Raw genomic sequence first — 17,750 nt, 5'->3', positions numbered from 1 at the left:
ACATAAGTGTGTGAATGATGGTAGGATCCATTGAGGGGGGCTGCAGAGACAATCCCCGATGAATGTTCTGCATCTAGTGAGCGTTTTAGTCTCCCTTCAATTTTTCTTGTTAATCCTCACCTGAGGGTATTTTTTACATTGATTTTCAGAGAGAGTGGAAGGGAAAAGTAGAAACAGAGAGAAACATTGATGTGAGAGAGACACATCAATTGGTTGCCTCCCGCACGTGCCCCAAACTTGAAACTGAGGTATGTGTCCTTGACCCGTGGGCTGATGCTCTATTCGCTGAGCAAAACCAGCTAAGGCTCTCCCCTCAACTTCATATTTTATTGCAAAACATTCACAATTTTCATTAGGTTCCAATTTATCTGAATTTCTGCCCATCTGATATATGAGAAATGGCAGTTAAGGCAGCTTTCATATGTTCCTATTCATTATAAATGAAGTATATTTTAAGGGCATTTGTATATCTTTTTAAAAAATATTTTTATTGATTTTTTACAGAGAGGAAGAGAGAGGGATAGAGAGTTAGAAACATCAATCAGCTGCCTCTTGCACACCCCCTACTGGGGATGTGCCTGCAACCAAGGTACATGCCCTTGACCGGAATCGAACCTGGGACCCTTCAGTCCGCAGGCCAATGCTCTGTCCACTGAGCCAAACCGGTTTTGGCAGCACTTGTATATCTTCCTGAGAATTATATGTCATGTCTTTGCTCCTCTTTCTAACAGGTTTTTGTTTTCCCTGCCTCAAGTTTTAAAATCCTTTTATAAAGTGAAAGTATTTAGTTTATATTTTAACTTAGCAAATTTAACACCTTTATGATATTGATTTGTAATGCTCAAGAACAAGCAATGTTTTTTTTTTCTATGTGTTAAAATCTAAGTTTATACTTTTTAGCAGTGTTTTAAAGTTTCCTTGATTTGGAGGTACATTTTTCTTAGTATTTTATTTTGGTGTTGTTGCTAATGTAATTGGGTTTTCTCATATCATCTAATTGGTTATTGTACATATATATATGAAGGCTATTGATTTTGTATGTTAATTTTATATACCATTCTGATGAATTCCTTTATTATATGGGTGGGTTTTATCATGGATTCTCTTCATTTTTCCAAGCATACAATCATATCTTATGTAAACAAAGATACTTTTACTTTTTCTTTTCAATTTGTAGAACTATAATTGTTATTTCTTTAGTAAAAATGTCTGTAGTGTTTCCACATTTCAATGTTACTAGCTTTAGAACTCAGGCATAAATATTTTATATATTTTATTTTTAATCACAACCATCATAAACTAAACCAATTTTTTCCCTTTTATTTAGCTTCCAGAAAAGCGTCCCACATTTCAGCAACTTCTGGCTTCCATTGAACCACTTCGGGAAAAAGACAAGCCTTAAAGAAGAAACCAGATCTGATAAGAATGGATATAAATGTTAGCCAACATCTGCATTCTTTTTAAAGAATGTAGCAAGGCACAGAATACCTAATTTAGTGAGTTCTTCTTAATGGTATTCTGTGTGCTGTTTGTCTGTTATATTATCTAGAAATGAACAAGGTAGGAAGGAAAAGATTTCCTTGAAATTTAGGTCAAATTAATGATTTTGTTTATGCTGCTCTTAATATTATACTTCCAAGCCTAAAGCAGAAGCACATTTCCTGATTGCAGTAAAGGCATATACCACATGTAAAGATTGAACAGAACTGAAAAATTATTGGTTCCATATCTGTTCTTTTCTTTATATCGTCACTCCCATGATAATTAAATATGCTATTAATAAGTACAAAAATGTGGACATTTGCCTTCATGTTTCAATGTTCTCAATCTTTAACATGCATGTGAATCAAATGGAGAGTTTTAATTAAAACACAGATTCCTAGGAACTACCCCAGAGATTTTGGTAGAGCAGGTCTGAGCGCAGCCAGAGAATGTACATTTTTAACAAGTGTCCAGATGTTCCTGTGCAGACAGTCAGAGCTGCCCTAGGAGATTTCATTATATGGTGGACATCACTAGGTGGTCCACAACTTAATCCAAATAACACAATTCTCATCACAGACCACTGTTAAGCTTAACTTGAAGCTTAGATTAGAACAATGACTTTATGTCACCATGTACACAAATAGAAAACTAAAGTTCAACAATATTATCTATACTAATAAAAGGGTAATATGCTAATTAGACCAGGCTGACTGGACATCTTCTGATTGTCCTACCTTCCTTCTGGACAAAGCCATGGTGGCAGGTGCCGAGGTAGAGGTGGTTAGGGCTAATCAGGCCAGCATAGGAGAGCAGTTAGGGATGATCAGGACAGCAGGGGAGGGCAGTTAGGGGTGATCAGGCAGGAAGGCAGATGAGCAATTAGGAGCCAGAGGTCCCAGATTGTGAGAGGGATATCCCAGATTGGAGAGGGTGTAGGTTGGGCTAAGGGATCCCCAGTGAATTTCATGCACTGGGCCTCTAGTTCCATAATATGATATGTTAACTATGTTTCACACAGAGCAAATTTTAAAAGGTGCTAAGGTATAACTGTGCCTTTTTCCTTACCCTTAACCATTTTCAATCTCAACTCAAGTGTAACCAAGATCTTATATGTAGAATCGATAAGATTGTTGCTTTCTAGTCATTTTAAATCCTTGAGTTTGGGGCCCTACGGCTTCTGGCCAGTTTGACAACTGATGTTTCTATTTCAGTCTTCCTTCTTGACACAAAGATGCAGAAGTATGAGTTTAGTTCTCATGGCTATTACTAAAATATACTTTAGCTTTAAAACTCTTCCTGAGAATTCCCTCCTTCACAGCCTGCTGCTGAACCCATAGGTTTTCATCGCTCTTGGAATCCTTCATTGTCATCTCTATAATGTCAAGAAGGGAAAGAGAGGTTGTGCTGAGGGCACTACTTTCTAGCTATAAGTTAAAAATCTCCCTCAAGAGGCATTCATAGCCTTTCTTGTCCCACTTATTCCCTTGCCCCCAGCTATTTCAAATTATCCCTCTTAGTTATGTGTTACTTGACATTTAATGATTCCATTCTTTTCAGCACAATTTACTTATAATAGTCTCCTTGTTGTTGTTTCTTTTTTTTTTTTTTTTTTTTTTTTTTTTTTTTTTTTTTTTTTTTACAGAAGTACACAAATCTCAATGTATAATGAAATGAACTTTAAAAGGAACTACTAGGGCATTTATACAGTCATCATGCATTTATTTAGCGTGTTCTCGGTTCCAGGTTCAGTGGGTCACAGTCAGGTGGGAGTGCCAGCCATGCTGTGCTCTCAGACTCTGTCTGCAAGAGACTGCAGTGCAGACTGTGACTCCGCAGAGAAAGATTTTCCAGGCCCAAACTAGGTCTTTCTGCCCCACCCCCTTGACAGTTGTTCTCCCCTTTTCTTTGTATCTTTATGTATTTGATCTAAAAATAATCACCCTTATAATTGAAGTAATACATGTTTGTTACAAAAATTCAAACAATATAGAATTGTCTACCATGAAAAGATGCCAAAGCCTGGCTTAAAAGCCTGGCTCCAAGTCAAGGAAGATTTTACTGTGGAGCTTTATCAGGAAGTAAGTCCAGTGATGCTAAGGGGAGCCAGGTAATGGAACAACATTCATATGATTTAAAACATGCATAATAATTTTAAATGCTATTTAACTTGTTTAGTGTGATACCTGGCATTTATTGTCATTGTTTTAAACCAGGGAGCTTCTTAGAAGTGAAGAAAACGTTCGTCCTCCCCTGACTTGGCTAACTGACCCATATCTCTATAGAATTTATTAAGAACAAAGTTATCTAACATCATGCTGATTACCACGCAGAGAGAATTGATAGGTAGAGTTTTTATACTTTCATTTATTTAATCTATTTTAAATCAGTCTTTATGTATGCAGTGGATGCTGTGCTAAGAACTGGGCTAGGGGCTCTGAGATGTATATGAAAGCACATCAGGTTTGTGGTTCCTAACCTAAATGTTATATATATATCATCTTAACTCAACTATTTTAGACTGAATTTTCAGTTGCTTCATACAATAAACACATTTTTTAAATTGGAATACATTCTAAGATGTTTGAGAGGTCAAAGGTCCCAGACATTCAAATAGCAACCCAGTCCCTGGAAGTGGACAAAATCCACAGAAGCCCCAGTATATAAGTACCCATGAGACCACAGGAGTGTGCAAATGTAGTATTTATTGAGTATATGCTTTGTGCTCAGTGCTACTCAAACATTGTGGGTAAAAACAAAAGATTTAAGAGATTAAGTGCCAACTTCAGAGGTGACATGCAGTTGGATTTCCACTCACTCCATAGGTAGAGGACAATGGAAGTGAGTTTCTACCAGGTATGCTAGGTGGGGGCAGTGTCATGGAGGCCCCAGAGGCTACTTTAATATTGTCAGGGAGATGATGATCAAGTAGCTCGGAAGTGAGAAGGCAACATCTTCTGACACTCTGGATTCTTCTCTCTTCTTCAGCCTTGTCACCCCGAGAAACACATGGTCTAGTCCAATCATGCCTGGGGAAATTGCTATTGTACTTAGATTTAAGTTGATATGAAGATAACATGTCATACTCTACACATGAATTAAAATAAAGTGAACAATGTGTGTCATTCTCAATATCTGCAGCTCCATCAGTTTACATTCACTGTTCTTAAAAGCCCTCCATCCAGACTCCATCTTAGCCCTTAAACTGAATCCTCCCGCCATATACGCTTTTTCCCCTAACTCCAGCAACACAACAAACGTTTTATTTCCATTGCCCCTGAACAGCCTGGAAGACCAAAGACACACTTTCTCAAATTTGAGGCAGAAGTAAATACTAAAAGCAATGCAAGTAAAGAGGCCTCTAGGCCTCGGCATGTCTTCTTTGGACAATTTTCCTGAACAGAGCCATGGTTTTGATGTTTAATGACATTTTTATAATCTCATATTTTCTTTAGTGTGAAATTAACATTGACATGCAATAAAAAATCACCTCAAGAGGAAATAAAATGGATTTTTTTTAAAATGAAGTTTGAACATCATCACCACTTTGGAATCCTGGATTATTTTCTCCTTTACTCAAATTCACAGAAGAATAAGGATTTTCTTCATTTTCTGCTTGGTTTTTCCTGTTAAATAAAATGAAGTCACCTTAAAATAGTGATGTTAGAATGACACTGCCTCCCTTGGGCCCTATTGGGCGCAGGCATCTTTGAAATCTCAACATCTAATCACTGATGTATTTGTTTGCATATCAGTCCCCTATTAATGGACTATAAACTCCTGCAGTGCATTGGGTTCACTTTTTAGCTCCAAGATTGTCACTCTGGCTGGCCAAGCATAAGAGACAAGTTGGGATGTGAGCTCTGGAGTCAGAGAAAGGGGGGCCCTGTGCCTCAGTTTGCCTATTCAGAAAATTATGGCAACTATGTAAAGACAATGAAATAATGCTTGGAGAGCATTATTACTGGCAGAGCACTGACAGTACCTAACATATAACCCTCAATTGATATTAACCAGTAGTAGCAGTGGTAGCAGTAGTAGTAGGTAGTAGTAGTAGTAACTCAGTGATCATTTAGCCAATCACCTCATATTAAAGAGCTTCCCTACTATATTAGCAACTTCCAAAGTATAAAGATCAGGGTAGGGCAGTTTTGTGGTACAACAACCAGCTTTGGAAACTGGGTATAAATCCCAATGTGTTACTCATTAGCTGTGTAAACTTGAGAAAGTTACTTAGCCTCTCTGAATCTCAGTTTTACATATGTATGAAGATAATTACACACTTATACCATAGATTTTCCGAAAACATTAATGTATGAAAGTACTGAGCAGGGCAGCCAGTGTTATTTTTCTGTGTAACTTCTATTTACATTGTGTGTGTGGCATGAAGGATAGGTGTCTCCAAATAATGTGTTAATGAATTAACTTTGGAATAGTATCTCATATGCAAGTTTTTAGTATGTAGAAGAGTTCTTCTCAAACTGTAATGTGCACACAAATTACCTGGGAGGACTTACTAAAATGAGGATTCTAATATAACAGGTCTCCAAGAAATTGATAAGTTTGGTTGGCTTTATGAAGGGAAGTTGGAGGCAAAGAGTGACAGAGGGACTAAGTATCCTTGTGTATTTTTAAAATGTTAATCATACAGATAGATACTATTTAATAGTTATTTTTAAAAATTAAGCTACTTTGGGGAACTAAAAGACTCTATAGTGAGGAAAATTAAGCAAAATTGACTAATGCATGTAAAAAATACACCAATAATATGTTTAAACAGCCCAAAGTGCAATTACATAAGCCAAACAAAAGTAAATGATTTCTCAAGACCAGGAAAAAATAATCTAGTGGCAGAGCAAGACCACACACCAGGTCTTTAGTGATTTAAATCCTCGAAAAACTTGGACCTTCAACTCAAGAACAAATTAGAGGGTCCCTAACCCATGCACTAAAAAGATGATGGTGAATCTGTGCTAACTGATAAAGAATGAAGATGATTAAAGAGTAGCAGTTTGAAGCAAAGCTCATTCTTGAATGTTTCACAGTTCAAACCTATCGAAAAATCCAGCATGGACCATGGAGGTCTCATCAGTAAAGATAATCCTCTCAGCCAGCCCACTACTGAGTTTTCAATGCCTCTTGCCAGTAGGAAAATGATGCTGTGGCCAGGATTGGGTTTACCAAGGAATGCCAGTAAACCTCAGGCCTCTACTGTATGGTAGGGCTTACCAGGTAGGCAAAGTGCTGATGAAATGTAGCAATTATCCTGTACAACGTACCACTTACTGCAAATTTTCCAATTAGTACTCCCTAAACCTTCCTGTTTTAGGATAGATAAGTCTAGGAAAGGTCACTTACTTCTTTCGGTCTCTGATCCCAGTGTAGATGAGCACGCCGATACCAATCACTACCACTCCCATCACAACTCCAAAAACAATCAGCCATATGGTGACAGGTGGTTGGTAAGGGGGTCCTAGTGTAGGCTGAACACCCAGAAACTCCAGGGTATTGTCATCCAGGCGAAAAGCATCATTGATACGACTCCGGGACATCCTATCCCCAAAAGTAAAACACTTAGGCAAAAGAAACATTCAGGCGAAATAAAATGGCGTGCAATTATTTACTCCTTATAGCATTGTTCCTGAAAGGTTTTGATAAGGCCTATCCTAAGAATGTACACCTTAAATAGCCATGAAATCAAAGTATATCACTAGGTCCAAGGAATGATAGGTTTTAACAATTATGCACCTTTAATATCTTGCAATCTGGATTAGGTTTGGCAACAGCTTCATCGGATAATGGGTTGCAAGTGTGGAAACATGCAAATGGCTGGCATTTGTTCATTTGTGATGACTATGTTGCAAAGGCAAAGTTAGTATATTTAGCAAGAATTTCCTTTCTATCAGAGTATACCTACAATGACAATGTCAAACAATGAAAAAGGACAATGTGAATATACCTCTTCTATAAATGAATAAGGTCCTGTACCCAGTTGTATTTTCCAAATAAAAGGTGTTGACATTTGGAAGAGGCACTGGGCAGGGACACGGGAAAAGGGCCTTTGCCAATTTCTCCAGCACAGGGATGGGACATGGCTGAATTTTATAGATTTTTTTAAAAGGATGAAAATTCTTTTAAAAGCAAAACAACAAAAAAATAGTGAAATAGATAATATTCTGGATCAAAAGCCAAAGTGTCTGGCAGCCCATAGTCCTACCCAGGGAAATACAGTGCTCAAAGCAGAATTAGTCATGTAACCCTTGGCAACCTTAGCCTGAAAGTGTCTCAAGCCATTCTGGAAATAGGAAGTCTGAGGTCCCCTGCAGCTTACAGGGGGGCTGGGCTCTTTCATTTCTTTCTCAGTCTCTGGTCTGGTTGGGTCGTACCCCCACCTACGCCAGATTTTCTCTGCACCTACACTGCCCAGCCTGTCTTAGTTCTGCTTCCAAAGATGAACAGCAGCTCAAGAGGGCCATCTAGTGTGCTTCGCCTTAGCAGGCTTTCCTAAGCCTTTTTTTTTTTTTAATTTTATTGTTTAAAGTATTACAAATAGTACTACACATGTCTCCTTTCCCCCCCCCCATTGACCTTTCCCCAGTCTCCCCTATCCCCCCCCCTCCCAACACATGCCCTCACCACCACCCCCAAAGTGTCTTGTGTCCATTGGTTATGCGGTTATGCTTATATGCATGCATACAAGTCCTTCGATTGATCTCTTACCGCCCCTTCCCCCCCCTCCCGCAACACTCTCCAGTATTATGCTAAGTGAAATAAGCCAGGCAGTGAAAGAAAAACACTACATGATCTCACTCATTTGTGGATAATAAAGAACATTATAACCTGATGAACAAAAAGATAGATACAAAGGCAGAGAAGCATCAAACAGACTGTCAAATATACTAAGTCTTTTTTAAAAAATATATATACATTTTATTGATTTTTTTTTACAGAGAGGAAAGGAGAGGGGTAAAGAGCTAGAAACGTCCATGAGAGAGAAACATCGACCAGCTAGAGAGAAACATGGGTCAGCTGCCTCCTGCAAACTCCCCCTACTGGGGATGTGCCCTCAACCAAAGTACATGCCCTTGACTGGAATTGAACCTGGGACCTTTCAGTCCTTAGACCTACGCTCTAGCAACTGAGCGAAAATGGTTTCAGCCCTAAGTCTTTTAATACAAGGGGAACCATCTGCATCTGCCCATTCTTCACTTTTGCTGTTTTGGGAAACAGCTGAGGCAATTGGGCAAGCTGTTCCTTCTAACTACTCACTGCCCACAGCAAGTCCCTCTCCTTGTGTGGAGGCTAACCACGTCTAAGGAAATCTCTGCTTGCCTACTTTGTTTCCGACTTTGGTGAGTGAAATCAAGTCCCCATAGCAAACGATGACAATACCTGTCCATGTCCCTTCCACACTGAAACCATTTTCCATGAGTGCTGGCTAGACTTTCTTCATCCTGTGCCTGCTGCCTTTGTGAGAGCATTCTCAGACTACAGGATTCTGCTCTGATTGCAGGCCAGAAATGCTGGGGAATTTGTCACCTGTAAGCAGTTCTCAACCACTAACTGATGGGAGGTGGTGAATAAATACCCCAGCTCTGCTGGAACAATGTGGGTGCATATTCTACATGGTATCCCAGAATTCCACAGCAAAATTGGAGCTCTAGTTGCCCACAGTGGTAACTTGCTTGGTAATATGTGATGTGTTATCTTCCTTCCATTCTGTCTCCTGTGCACAGTTCTCTACCAGTGCTTATGATGAACAAAAAGATAGATACAGAGACAGAGAAGCATCAAACAGACTGTCAAATACCCTAAGCCTTTTTTTTAAATATACATTTATTTGAGATCACCTCCCAAACAAACTGCTTCCACTCAAATCCTTGTCTAAGGGCCTGCATCTGGAGGAACTCAAATCAAAATAATTCCCTTGCTAGGAGATCCTTCTGGAATAAAAGCCCAAATTTTAAGATGAAGTAAAACAGCTGATGTGGCTCAGTCATTTAGCATCGGCCCATGAATAAAGAAGTCCCCCATTTGATTCCCAGTCAGGGCACATGCCCAGGTTGTGGGCTCAATCCCCAGAGAGGAGGATGTGCAGGAGGCAGCCGATCGATGTTTCTATCTCTGCATCCCTCTCGCTCTCTAAAATCAATAAAAACGTATTTCTTAAAAAGATGAGATAAAATATGTAAATTACTCAGACCAATGCCTGGCACACAGTAAGAGCATACTCAATGTTAGTTATGGATATTGTTGCATTTGTTAACCCCCTCGACCTTATAGTTTGAAAGTAAAATATCACCTGATGGCATCTTCAACTTCACTTCTAGGAATGATGTCAGATATATTTGTAGGTGAAGTGACAAAGAACTTGAAGGAGACTCTTTTTTTCTCATCACTCACCCACACATCCTCTGCCCTGTGGAGAAACAAAAGAAACATCTTCCTTTGTAACGCAGAGAACACAATGAATAGAATGAAGACTTCCACTGGTGAAAAGGAGATTGGTAGGGGACCACAGGGTTAAGTAGAGAAATATGGGTCAGGGCAATAGGACAAATTCTCTCTCTCTCTCTCTCTCTCTCTCTCTCTCTCTCTCTCTCAGGGCAATAGGACAAATTCTCTCTCTCTCTCTCTCTCTCTCTCTCTCTCTCTCTCACACACACACACACACACACACACACACACACACACATATATATATATATATATATATATATATATCCATTAGAATACAAGCTTTGTGAAGGGAGGTTTATGCCTTTTTCTTTCAGTGTTGAGGGTACGTACGAGAGAGCATTTAGGGGAGGGAAGAGGATAGGAAAAAAGAAGAGAGTAGGGAAGGGGAGGGGAGGGGATTGAAAGGGAGAGGAGAAGGTGTTTAATAAGAACAATACTTTTGCAATCTGCAAGTCAAAGGAGTCACAGTTCTGCAAATAGAATGGCACACGTAATAGGATATAAAAGAAGTCTTAAAAAGTTGTCAGGAGGATTTTCTTAATTTCACTTGAATAAAAGGTTAAACAAAATTATCTCCTCAGACCCAAGAATGAGGGGAGTACTAGCTGGAATAACTTGAAAGCACAGCAAATGAACTCACGTAAAAGGAATCGTCTTGTTCATTTTCGAAAAATACACTCTCATGGCATATGCAACCGATGACCGGAACAAGTACATTTCATTGTCATTCCATTCATACTGCGAATTCAAAAGAAAACACTGCTCAGTAGGGATCATAGCATACATGCAAGGCTTGATAGCCCACAAGCATTACTTTTAAATTCTTGTTATTCATTAAGTCAGTGACCTTTCATTTGAGTGTGCATCAGCATCATCTGGAATCCTAGTTCAAACATGGCATACTGAGCCCCACCCTCAGAGTTGTATCTCTAACAAGTTCCCGGATGATACTGATGCTGCTGGTCAGGCAACCACACTTTAAAAACCACCAGGTTCATTGATTCTTTAACATCAGTTTCCTGTAACATGAAATAAACACTCTGAAGGTAGGCTTATAGACAGGAGTCATGCAAGTCGCGGGTTTTGGTTAAATGTCCGTAATTATAGACAAGTACGATTTATTATTTTATAGTAAGTTCTCAAATATGTGTAGTGTAAAATAAAATAAAAATGAGATTCAAGGGAAAAACTAATTCTATAAACAAGGTAATTTTTTTCTTTTCAGTGCTAAAAAAAAATATCTTGTGTATTTGCATAGTCTATGAAAAACTAATTACAACAGAAAAATGTATTCACTCTTGTCTCCAGTAGTTGGCAGTAGAGATTAATGAATGGCACAAATTTTGCATCTGCCCTTTCTCTTTTAAGAAAAACATTTACAAGATTTCACAAAAGAACTGTTATATTAGCTTGTTTGATATCACTCGAGTTCTGGAAAAGGTTGCTTTAATAGTAATAACATTATTAATATTTACTACTAACAATATTCTGGTTACTATTTCTATATTTGTTAAAATTTATTTGTATCGATAAAAGTATTACAGATGTCCCCTCCCTCTTCTCCTCCCATTGACCTCTCCACCCTGCTTCGGCCCCCTCCCCAGGCCTTCACCCCACAATTTTGTCTGTGTGTGTGTACACATATAAGTTCTTTGGTAAAAAGGATGATTTCTCAAAAGATCCAATTAAACTATGCCATGAAATAGCTTGAGTTGGACAGACATTCTAACCCTGATGTGCAGTAGATATGCTAGAAGTATAATTCTGGTGTCATCAGAAGAGCTGTTTGCTCAGTGAATCAGCCTCAGAATGTTCAAACCAATCCCTCAGTGCATGGAAAGAGCACATGAGACAAGTGTTAAGGGCAGACAGAGAAAGAATCCCAATGATAAGAAATGGGTAGTGTATCTTTTAGGGTTTGGGGAGTGATGTATCTCCATTTTTATTATTTCTTTTTTAAATGTTCAGTTTCACTCCTACTATGTTGCTTATATTCAGATGTCTATTGAAAATTGTGCTACAACAAATGTGGAATCTTGGATAATATTTAACTTCCCAGGAAAAGTAAGGGAATAGAAATGCAATCTTTGGATCTATCAAGTGCAAATAACATTTTACTATAGCACCTTGGATTGTTTTATCCAAGAGTCCCAGATTATTCTCTAATCCCGCAGAACTTTCAGGGTGCCATGCCCCAACCCAGTCCTTTGATTCCCATCTGTCTGAGACAACATTTTTCCCTTTCCCAATCAAAGACACTACTTCTTCAGACCAGATAAAGTGAGACAGTGTTGAGAAGAAAGCACGAGCTGATTAAAGTAATTCACATGAGGGTGTAAGTAATATTATTTTCTGTAAAACACTTTGTTATCCAAAAATGCATCTCTACAACCGTGGTTCTCCAAGTTTGCTGTTATCAAAATCACCTGGGGAGCTTTCAAAACACTTGATGCCCAACTCTTGATGCCACACCCCGGAACAGTTAAGTCAGAATCTCTGGGAGAGGGACTCAAGCATTCATATTTTTAAGACATTCCATATGACTCCACTGTACAGCCAGGTTTGAGAAACAGTGTTCTAAATCAGAGTGTCCCAGTCTTTATTGTGTTTACAAATGACCTGGAGGTTTGTTCAAATGCAGGTTCTGAATAGTCAGGTCCAGGGCTGGGGCCTAAGATTCTGCATTTTTAACACACCTCCAGGATATAGATGATTGAATAAAATAAAGTTAAGCAGAGTTCCCTGCATTACTTCTAAAAACAAACAATCTCTCAAAATATAATGATGTTCTCTTCCTCAAATACAAGTAATAATGATAACAGTAAATTGTAAGGGTGGGTATTTGATATTTAAGTTTAAGTTCTCATTGATCTTCATAACACCTTCAAGGTAACAAGAAAAAAGTAGACATAGCCAATCCAATAAGGAATGTGTTACTGAAGGTAAATAAACAAAAGCCAAAGGCCAGAATTGGGGACTTGCCGTTCCTAAGAAACCATGTGGGTGCTCATCTTTTAGACCCCGCTGGAATGGGCTTATTGTGTTATTGTGTCCTACTTAAGGGAGTACACTGAAAGGTCAAGGACGCACTGCCCAGAATACTCACTGCTTTTTCTCCAAGAGCTGATATTAGGCTTATCCTCACTTTAATGCTTTGCTCAGAATCTGATTAAAGAGAAATCACAGCGTTACTACATATGACAGGTTGACCATGTGTGTTTATTTCCTTCCCCTCCTAAAATCCCATTAAAATGATAGTAAGTGAATTTTAAAAGAGATATAAACACACTTTTGGAAAATGAGAAGTAATGGAGGAGTGGTGAGTGCTTTCTCAAGGGTCAGGAAGCCGTGGCCTAATTTGTACGCAGAGGCAGTGCAGACCTCAAAAGTCCCAGAGAATCCCAGCGAGGCTTGGGATTGAGGCACAGATGGGGGTGGAGAGAAGATACAAACTATTTCGATATATCAGATATTCTTTTCAGTTTCATCCCTTTGCTGCTTTTCTGGGTTGAATTCACTGCTTTCTGGATTCTATCTTCTTTCTTGAATTAATTTTTTTATGGCAATTACTTTTATCTTTCTAAACAATTTATTTATCTTATTATTTCTCTATTGGCCAATTTTAGACATACACTTCTGCCTACTCTTCCACCTCCTTTTATCACCAAAAGCCACAAAATAAAAGATATAAAATAGTATATTACTTGGCTCTGCAGACATAATGATATAAATATTGGTAATTTCTTTATTAAAAATCATTATTAAGCTTTATTGTCTTTGAAGAGTAGGACTTGAGTAGAGTGGGTTTGGGGCTGTTATACTCCTTTATTTTAAATATTAGGCTAACAAACCAGGAGGAGGGGTAGTTTGGGGCCAGAGAAAACTAGGGGAAGCAGAGAGGGAGGGATTTGAAATGTGTCAACTCAGTAAACTCACATGGACTCCAGTCGGCAGACCATCCCACAGAATTCCCATTCTGCTCTTTCAGCCAGCTAAACAAAGGCTCAAAATAGTTGAGCAGTGGTTTTGCATCCATTTCCTTTGTTCCTGCAATCTGGTTCAGTGCATAGGTCCAGGGTTCTGATTTTCCAAGTTCCAGCATATCTCTACATGAAAAAATGGGGCAGGGTAAGTTCAGGGCCTTTTGAGGGCTTTCAGGTGTACATATATTTACATGTATGATCTATGGTTTCTCCTCTTTGGCTTATGTAAGTTTGCTCCTGGCAGATAAGAAAATAAGACACATTAATAGGTATGTTTATCCTTCAATCTCTTCTCCTTTTTGATCACTACCAAGGGAACTCTGTAGTACTGACATGGAGAAAGGAGGTGGCCTGTCCAGCCATCACATGGTCTAGGTTCCTGTAGGACTCCAAAATAAACATTTAATTAATGGATGAGCAAATTTTGAGGCCAAATTTTTTCTTTTTAGACAAAAGAAATCAAAGTTAAACATAGCCATAGGTGTTGAAATGAGAATTTTGGATAGTATGAAAGGTTCAACATTTTGAAGCATTTCTTACTTCAGCTTCTTCCCAGCTTCAGTGGAATTTGAGATATCACATTTATGCAGAGGACCTTCATGTTTAGCTATCTTACAGAGGGCTTCTTGAAACTGGAATTCAAGAATGGTCCTTGTGAAATAACTGTAAAAGAGACAAAGAAAATAAGCAGGCTCGTGTTTAGTTACTATGATAAAGTCATAGATTGAGACTTATATATTTAAATTCTGAGGCCCTAGTAATCAAAGAGATACTTATTAAACCTCTTTCTCCAGAAAGACCCAAACATGAACCCTTATAGATTCACCATAACCTGCATGCATTTCTGTATCAGCTGATAAAAAGGCAGTAGTTTTGTTAAATGCTAGATCACATTTGTATTGTGTTTTACAGATAAATAGCTCTTTAATGATACCAATCAGTCCTTACGGCAGGTCAATAATATTATTTCCTCTGTACAAATAAGGAAACTGAGGCTCAGCAAATTCAAATCTGGGGCTAATTGGTGAAGAACGTAAGTTTTTGCACTTCATGTTAAAAATGGTCTTTCTATTACAATCACTCTGAACTCTGCCAGTAACAACAGACCAACAAAAATACTTTTCTGTTTTTATCTCCAGGTACCATAAATTCCTTGATAGAAGAGAAAAGATCTCAAACAGTTTTATTTAACCCAATAAATTGTGTTGAGTTAAATTGAATGGAAATTCATCATCTATTTTGAGGTTTGGGGGGGGGGGAGTGGATGGAGATGGAAAGAAAAATTATAGCCTTTGCTTAATAGATCCCTATTTATCTGCCATTAGCACAGCTGTCCACAAAACCTACTAGTTAAACAATGAAGAGAAAGTATACGTTACCGGATAAATGAGTAATCATTAGCAACATGGAACAGAGATGCGGGGTCACAGTATGTTTCATCATGGGGCAGAGGTTCCACCACTCCGACTATTTCTCGCCTTTGGGGGGTGGAGAGAAGATATATTAGCTGTGGCTCACTCACTATGAGGAGGTACAGTTGGGTGCAGTTAGTGCAGTTTCATCAGCCAATGGTATTTATACTATAATACTATGTCAGGTGAAATAGAAACCATGCCAAACATGACAGACTACAGCCTATTATGTAGTCATCTCTTCCTTTTATTTAATTCAGCCAGACTATACCATTAGAAAATAACTGTCTTCAAAACACTGATTTAATAAAGTGCATTGCATGGCCTAAAACAATCAGTGAAAGTCCTAATAATTCACCTCTGGCACCACGGTTTATGTACACACAGAATTTTATAAAGTTGAAATCTTACTTGTTCTTCAAGGCTAGTTCAAATGGCCCTTTCTTAAGAGGCCTGCCCCGTGTTTCCTCTACCCAACTGGCAGCACAGTAAACCCCCTTTTCTTCTTTCCTTCCTTCTGTCCTCCCCTCCTTCCTTCCCTCCCTCCTTTCTTTTCTGTCTTCTTTTGTAATTTTTTATCCAAAGCCCATTTATTTCATATCTGCATGTGTCAGGCGCCATGCAAAGCACTTGAGAAACAGTGATAAATAATGTAGTGCGGAAACTATTGAAAGGAATCACTATCTGTTGTCCCAATGTGCCAGGCTCTCTTTAGCTTGGAGTTCTTTCTGTTTCCCTCTACATACACATGGTTAACTCCTGCGCCTTTCTCAGAGTTCAATTTGGGTGCCTCCCCTCATCTGACCTATCAGACTGGGCCTTGGAGCACCACCTGACTGCTCATGAATCCCCATTTCTTCCCATCATAATACAACATGTTGCAGTAATTTCATTTTCCACATCTCTTCATAAACTAAAGTGCTTTGAAGTCAAGAATAATATCTGGAATGATCAGCATTAGGTCCCCAGGGCTTGGCCTAAAATGAAGAGTTGATCTTTTTGTTTAAAAGAATGAATATAATGAATAAATTGATCACTTCCTAAATAATGTCACAGTTTCATAGGTGACCAAACACCGAAGAAGACAGTGCAAGTTGTGTCACCTGGTCCTGCCTGGGTGGGAGGCAGAGCCAAAACACATTTATCTGAGGAGAGGGCACCCAAATAAAGACTTTAAAAAATAGAAGAAGTTCTTGTGTTGTGGTAGTAGTGGTGATGGTGTGTGTGTATGTGTGTGTGTGTGTGTGTGTGTGTGTGTGTGTGTGTGTGTGTGTGTGTAGTGATGGCATTCCCTAGCCCAAATGCACTTCTCTCTCATTTTCACGCATTTAGCCGCACCTCAGCATATTTTAAGATTTAACTGTTGAAATCTAAGTTATTTTGAACCCCAATCCTAGTTGTTTTAGATTGCATTATCACAGAAGCATACCCTGAGACAAAGTTCTGAGAAACATTAGCAAAGGAGTGAGGAAGTGAGACAGGGAAATAAAGGCCGCCCTTAGAAGATGTATTATCAAGCAAGTCACCAGTCAAACACTTTTAAATAAACAGAAAACTTATGAGAAAACATTTTACTGATTGCCATTGACATTCATTGACTTACTTCATCTCCCACCACTTTTCCATCCACTGCTCTTTAGGAATTTTACCCTCAAAGACCATCCACCTCCACTTTTCTAACATGTAAGTGAACGGTAGAGTTCCAACAATATTAAGTGCTTGTTTGAGTAGGAAGTTTATTTCTGTTTCTGAAAGGAAAATAGAAAAGGGTAAATATTAAAGGGAGGATGACAGTAGATGTTTTGTGTTGGCTAATTTCCTAACCTCAAAATATTCCTCAGGATATACTTACTATAAGGTTGATTACATGAGAAATATTAACAGTGGACATAATATGTACATATTCATTTTCTCACCTAAGGAATTTAGAGTGAAGTCTTGGATAGAACAGACAAGATAAACCCACCAGTAACTCCTAATCCTCATTTTTTTATTAGCTTCAATTGCCTTCCTTTAATACCTGTGATCAGAGATAAAGCTGTTTCATCTATTTTACCAGTCATACTATTTATTTTCTGTAAGTTCCATAAAGGAAGACTGTATATCAGGGGTGAAGAATCTTTTTCTGCCAAGGGACATTTGGATATTTATAACATCATTCGCTTAATATAATTCACTTAATATAAATTTATATTGCCATGAAAAAAAGCTCCTAGATCTATTGAATTTCAACTCCTACCTATGGTTGCCTTGGCAGGGCCAGACCAGATGATTTTGAAGGCCTTACACAGAACTCGGGCTGGATGTTCCCAAATCCAGCATCTAGCCTGGTGTTTGCTACATGATGCATTCTGTGTCTTTGTTAAGTAAACAAATAATAAACAAAGGAGGCAAAAAGCCAGTAAACCAGGCA

At 38.5% G+C, this 17,750-nt stretch overlaps 2 protein-coding genes across 6 annotated transcripts in view; one reads left to right on the top strand and one right to left on the bottom strand.

The window, feature by feature from the left end:
* The window catches only part of BMX (BMX non-receptor tyrosine kinase), a 45,852-nt gene extending 43,872 nt beyond the window's left edge, over window positions 1-1,980 (top strand). For both annotated transcript variants that reach the window (XM_084869836.1, XM_084869835.1), the window contains exon 19: window positions 1,328-1,980. In XM_084869836.1, coding sequence (XP_084725962.1) covers window positions 1,328-1,402 — 75 coding nt within the window. In that variant the 3' untranslated portion in view covers window positions 1,403-1,980. The remainder of the gene's footprint in view (window positions 1-1,327) is intronic.
* An 81-nt stretch (window positions 1,981-2,061) lies between these two features.
* Window positions 2,062-17,750, bottom strand: part of ACE2 (angiotensin converting enzyme 2) — a gene marked incomplete at its 3' end in the record, with an annotated part of 41,969 nt that continues 26,280 nt past the window's right edge. For 2 of the 4 annotated variants that reach the window (XM_084869827.1, XM_084869826.1), the window contains exons 11-19: window positions 16,941-17,085; window positions 15,305-15,403; window positions 14,466-14,588; window positions 13,879-14,048; window positions 13,049-13,107; window positions 10,583-10,680; window positions 9,785-9,901; window positions 6,841-7,035; window positions 2,062-5,108 (exon numbers count right to left, since the gene is read on the bottom strand). In XM_084869827.1, coding sequence (XP_084725953.1) covers window positions 5,000-5,108; window positions 6,841-7,035; window positions 9,785-9,901; window positions 10,583-10,680; window positions 13,049-13,107; window positions 13,879-14,048; window positions 14,466-14,588; window positions 15,305-15,403; window positions 16,941-17,085 — 1,115 coding nt within the window. Of the gene's footprint in view, window positions 5,109-6,836; window positions 7,036-9,784; window positions 9,902-10,582; window positions 10,681-13,048; window positions 13,108-13,878; window positions 14,049-14,465; window positions 14,589-15,304; window positions 15,404-16,940; window positions 17,086-17,750 lie in introns of those variants that run through there. The other 2 variants (XM_084869828.1, XM_084869829.1) reach the window with 2 other exon arrangements.

The sequence above is a fragment of the Pipistrellus hanaki genome, assembly GCF_964339955.1.
Source record: "Pipistrellus hanaki genome assembly, chromosome: X".
NCBI classification, from domain to species: Eukaryota; Metazoa; Chordata; class Mammalia; order Chiroptera; family Vespertilionidae; genus Pipistrellus; species Pipistrellus hanaki.
Note: the sequence above shows the minus strand (reverse complement) of the source record. Positions and strands in the feature narration are given on the sequence as shown.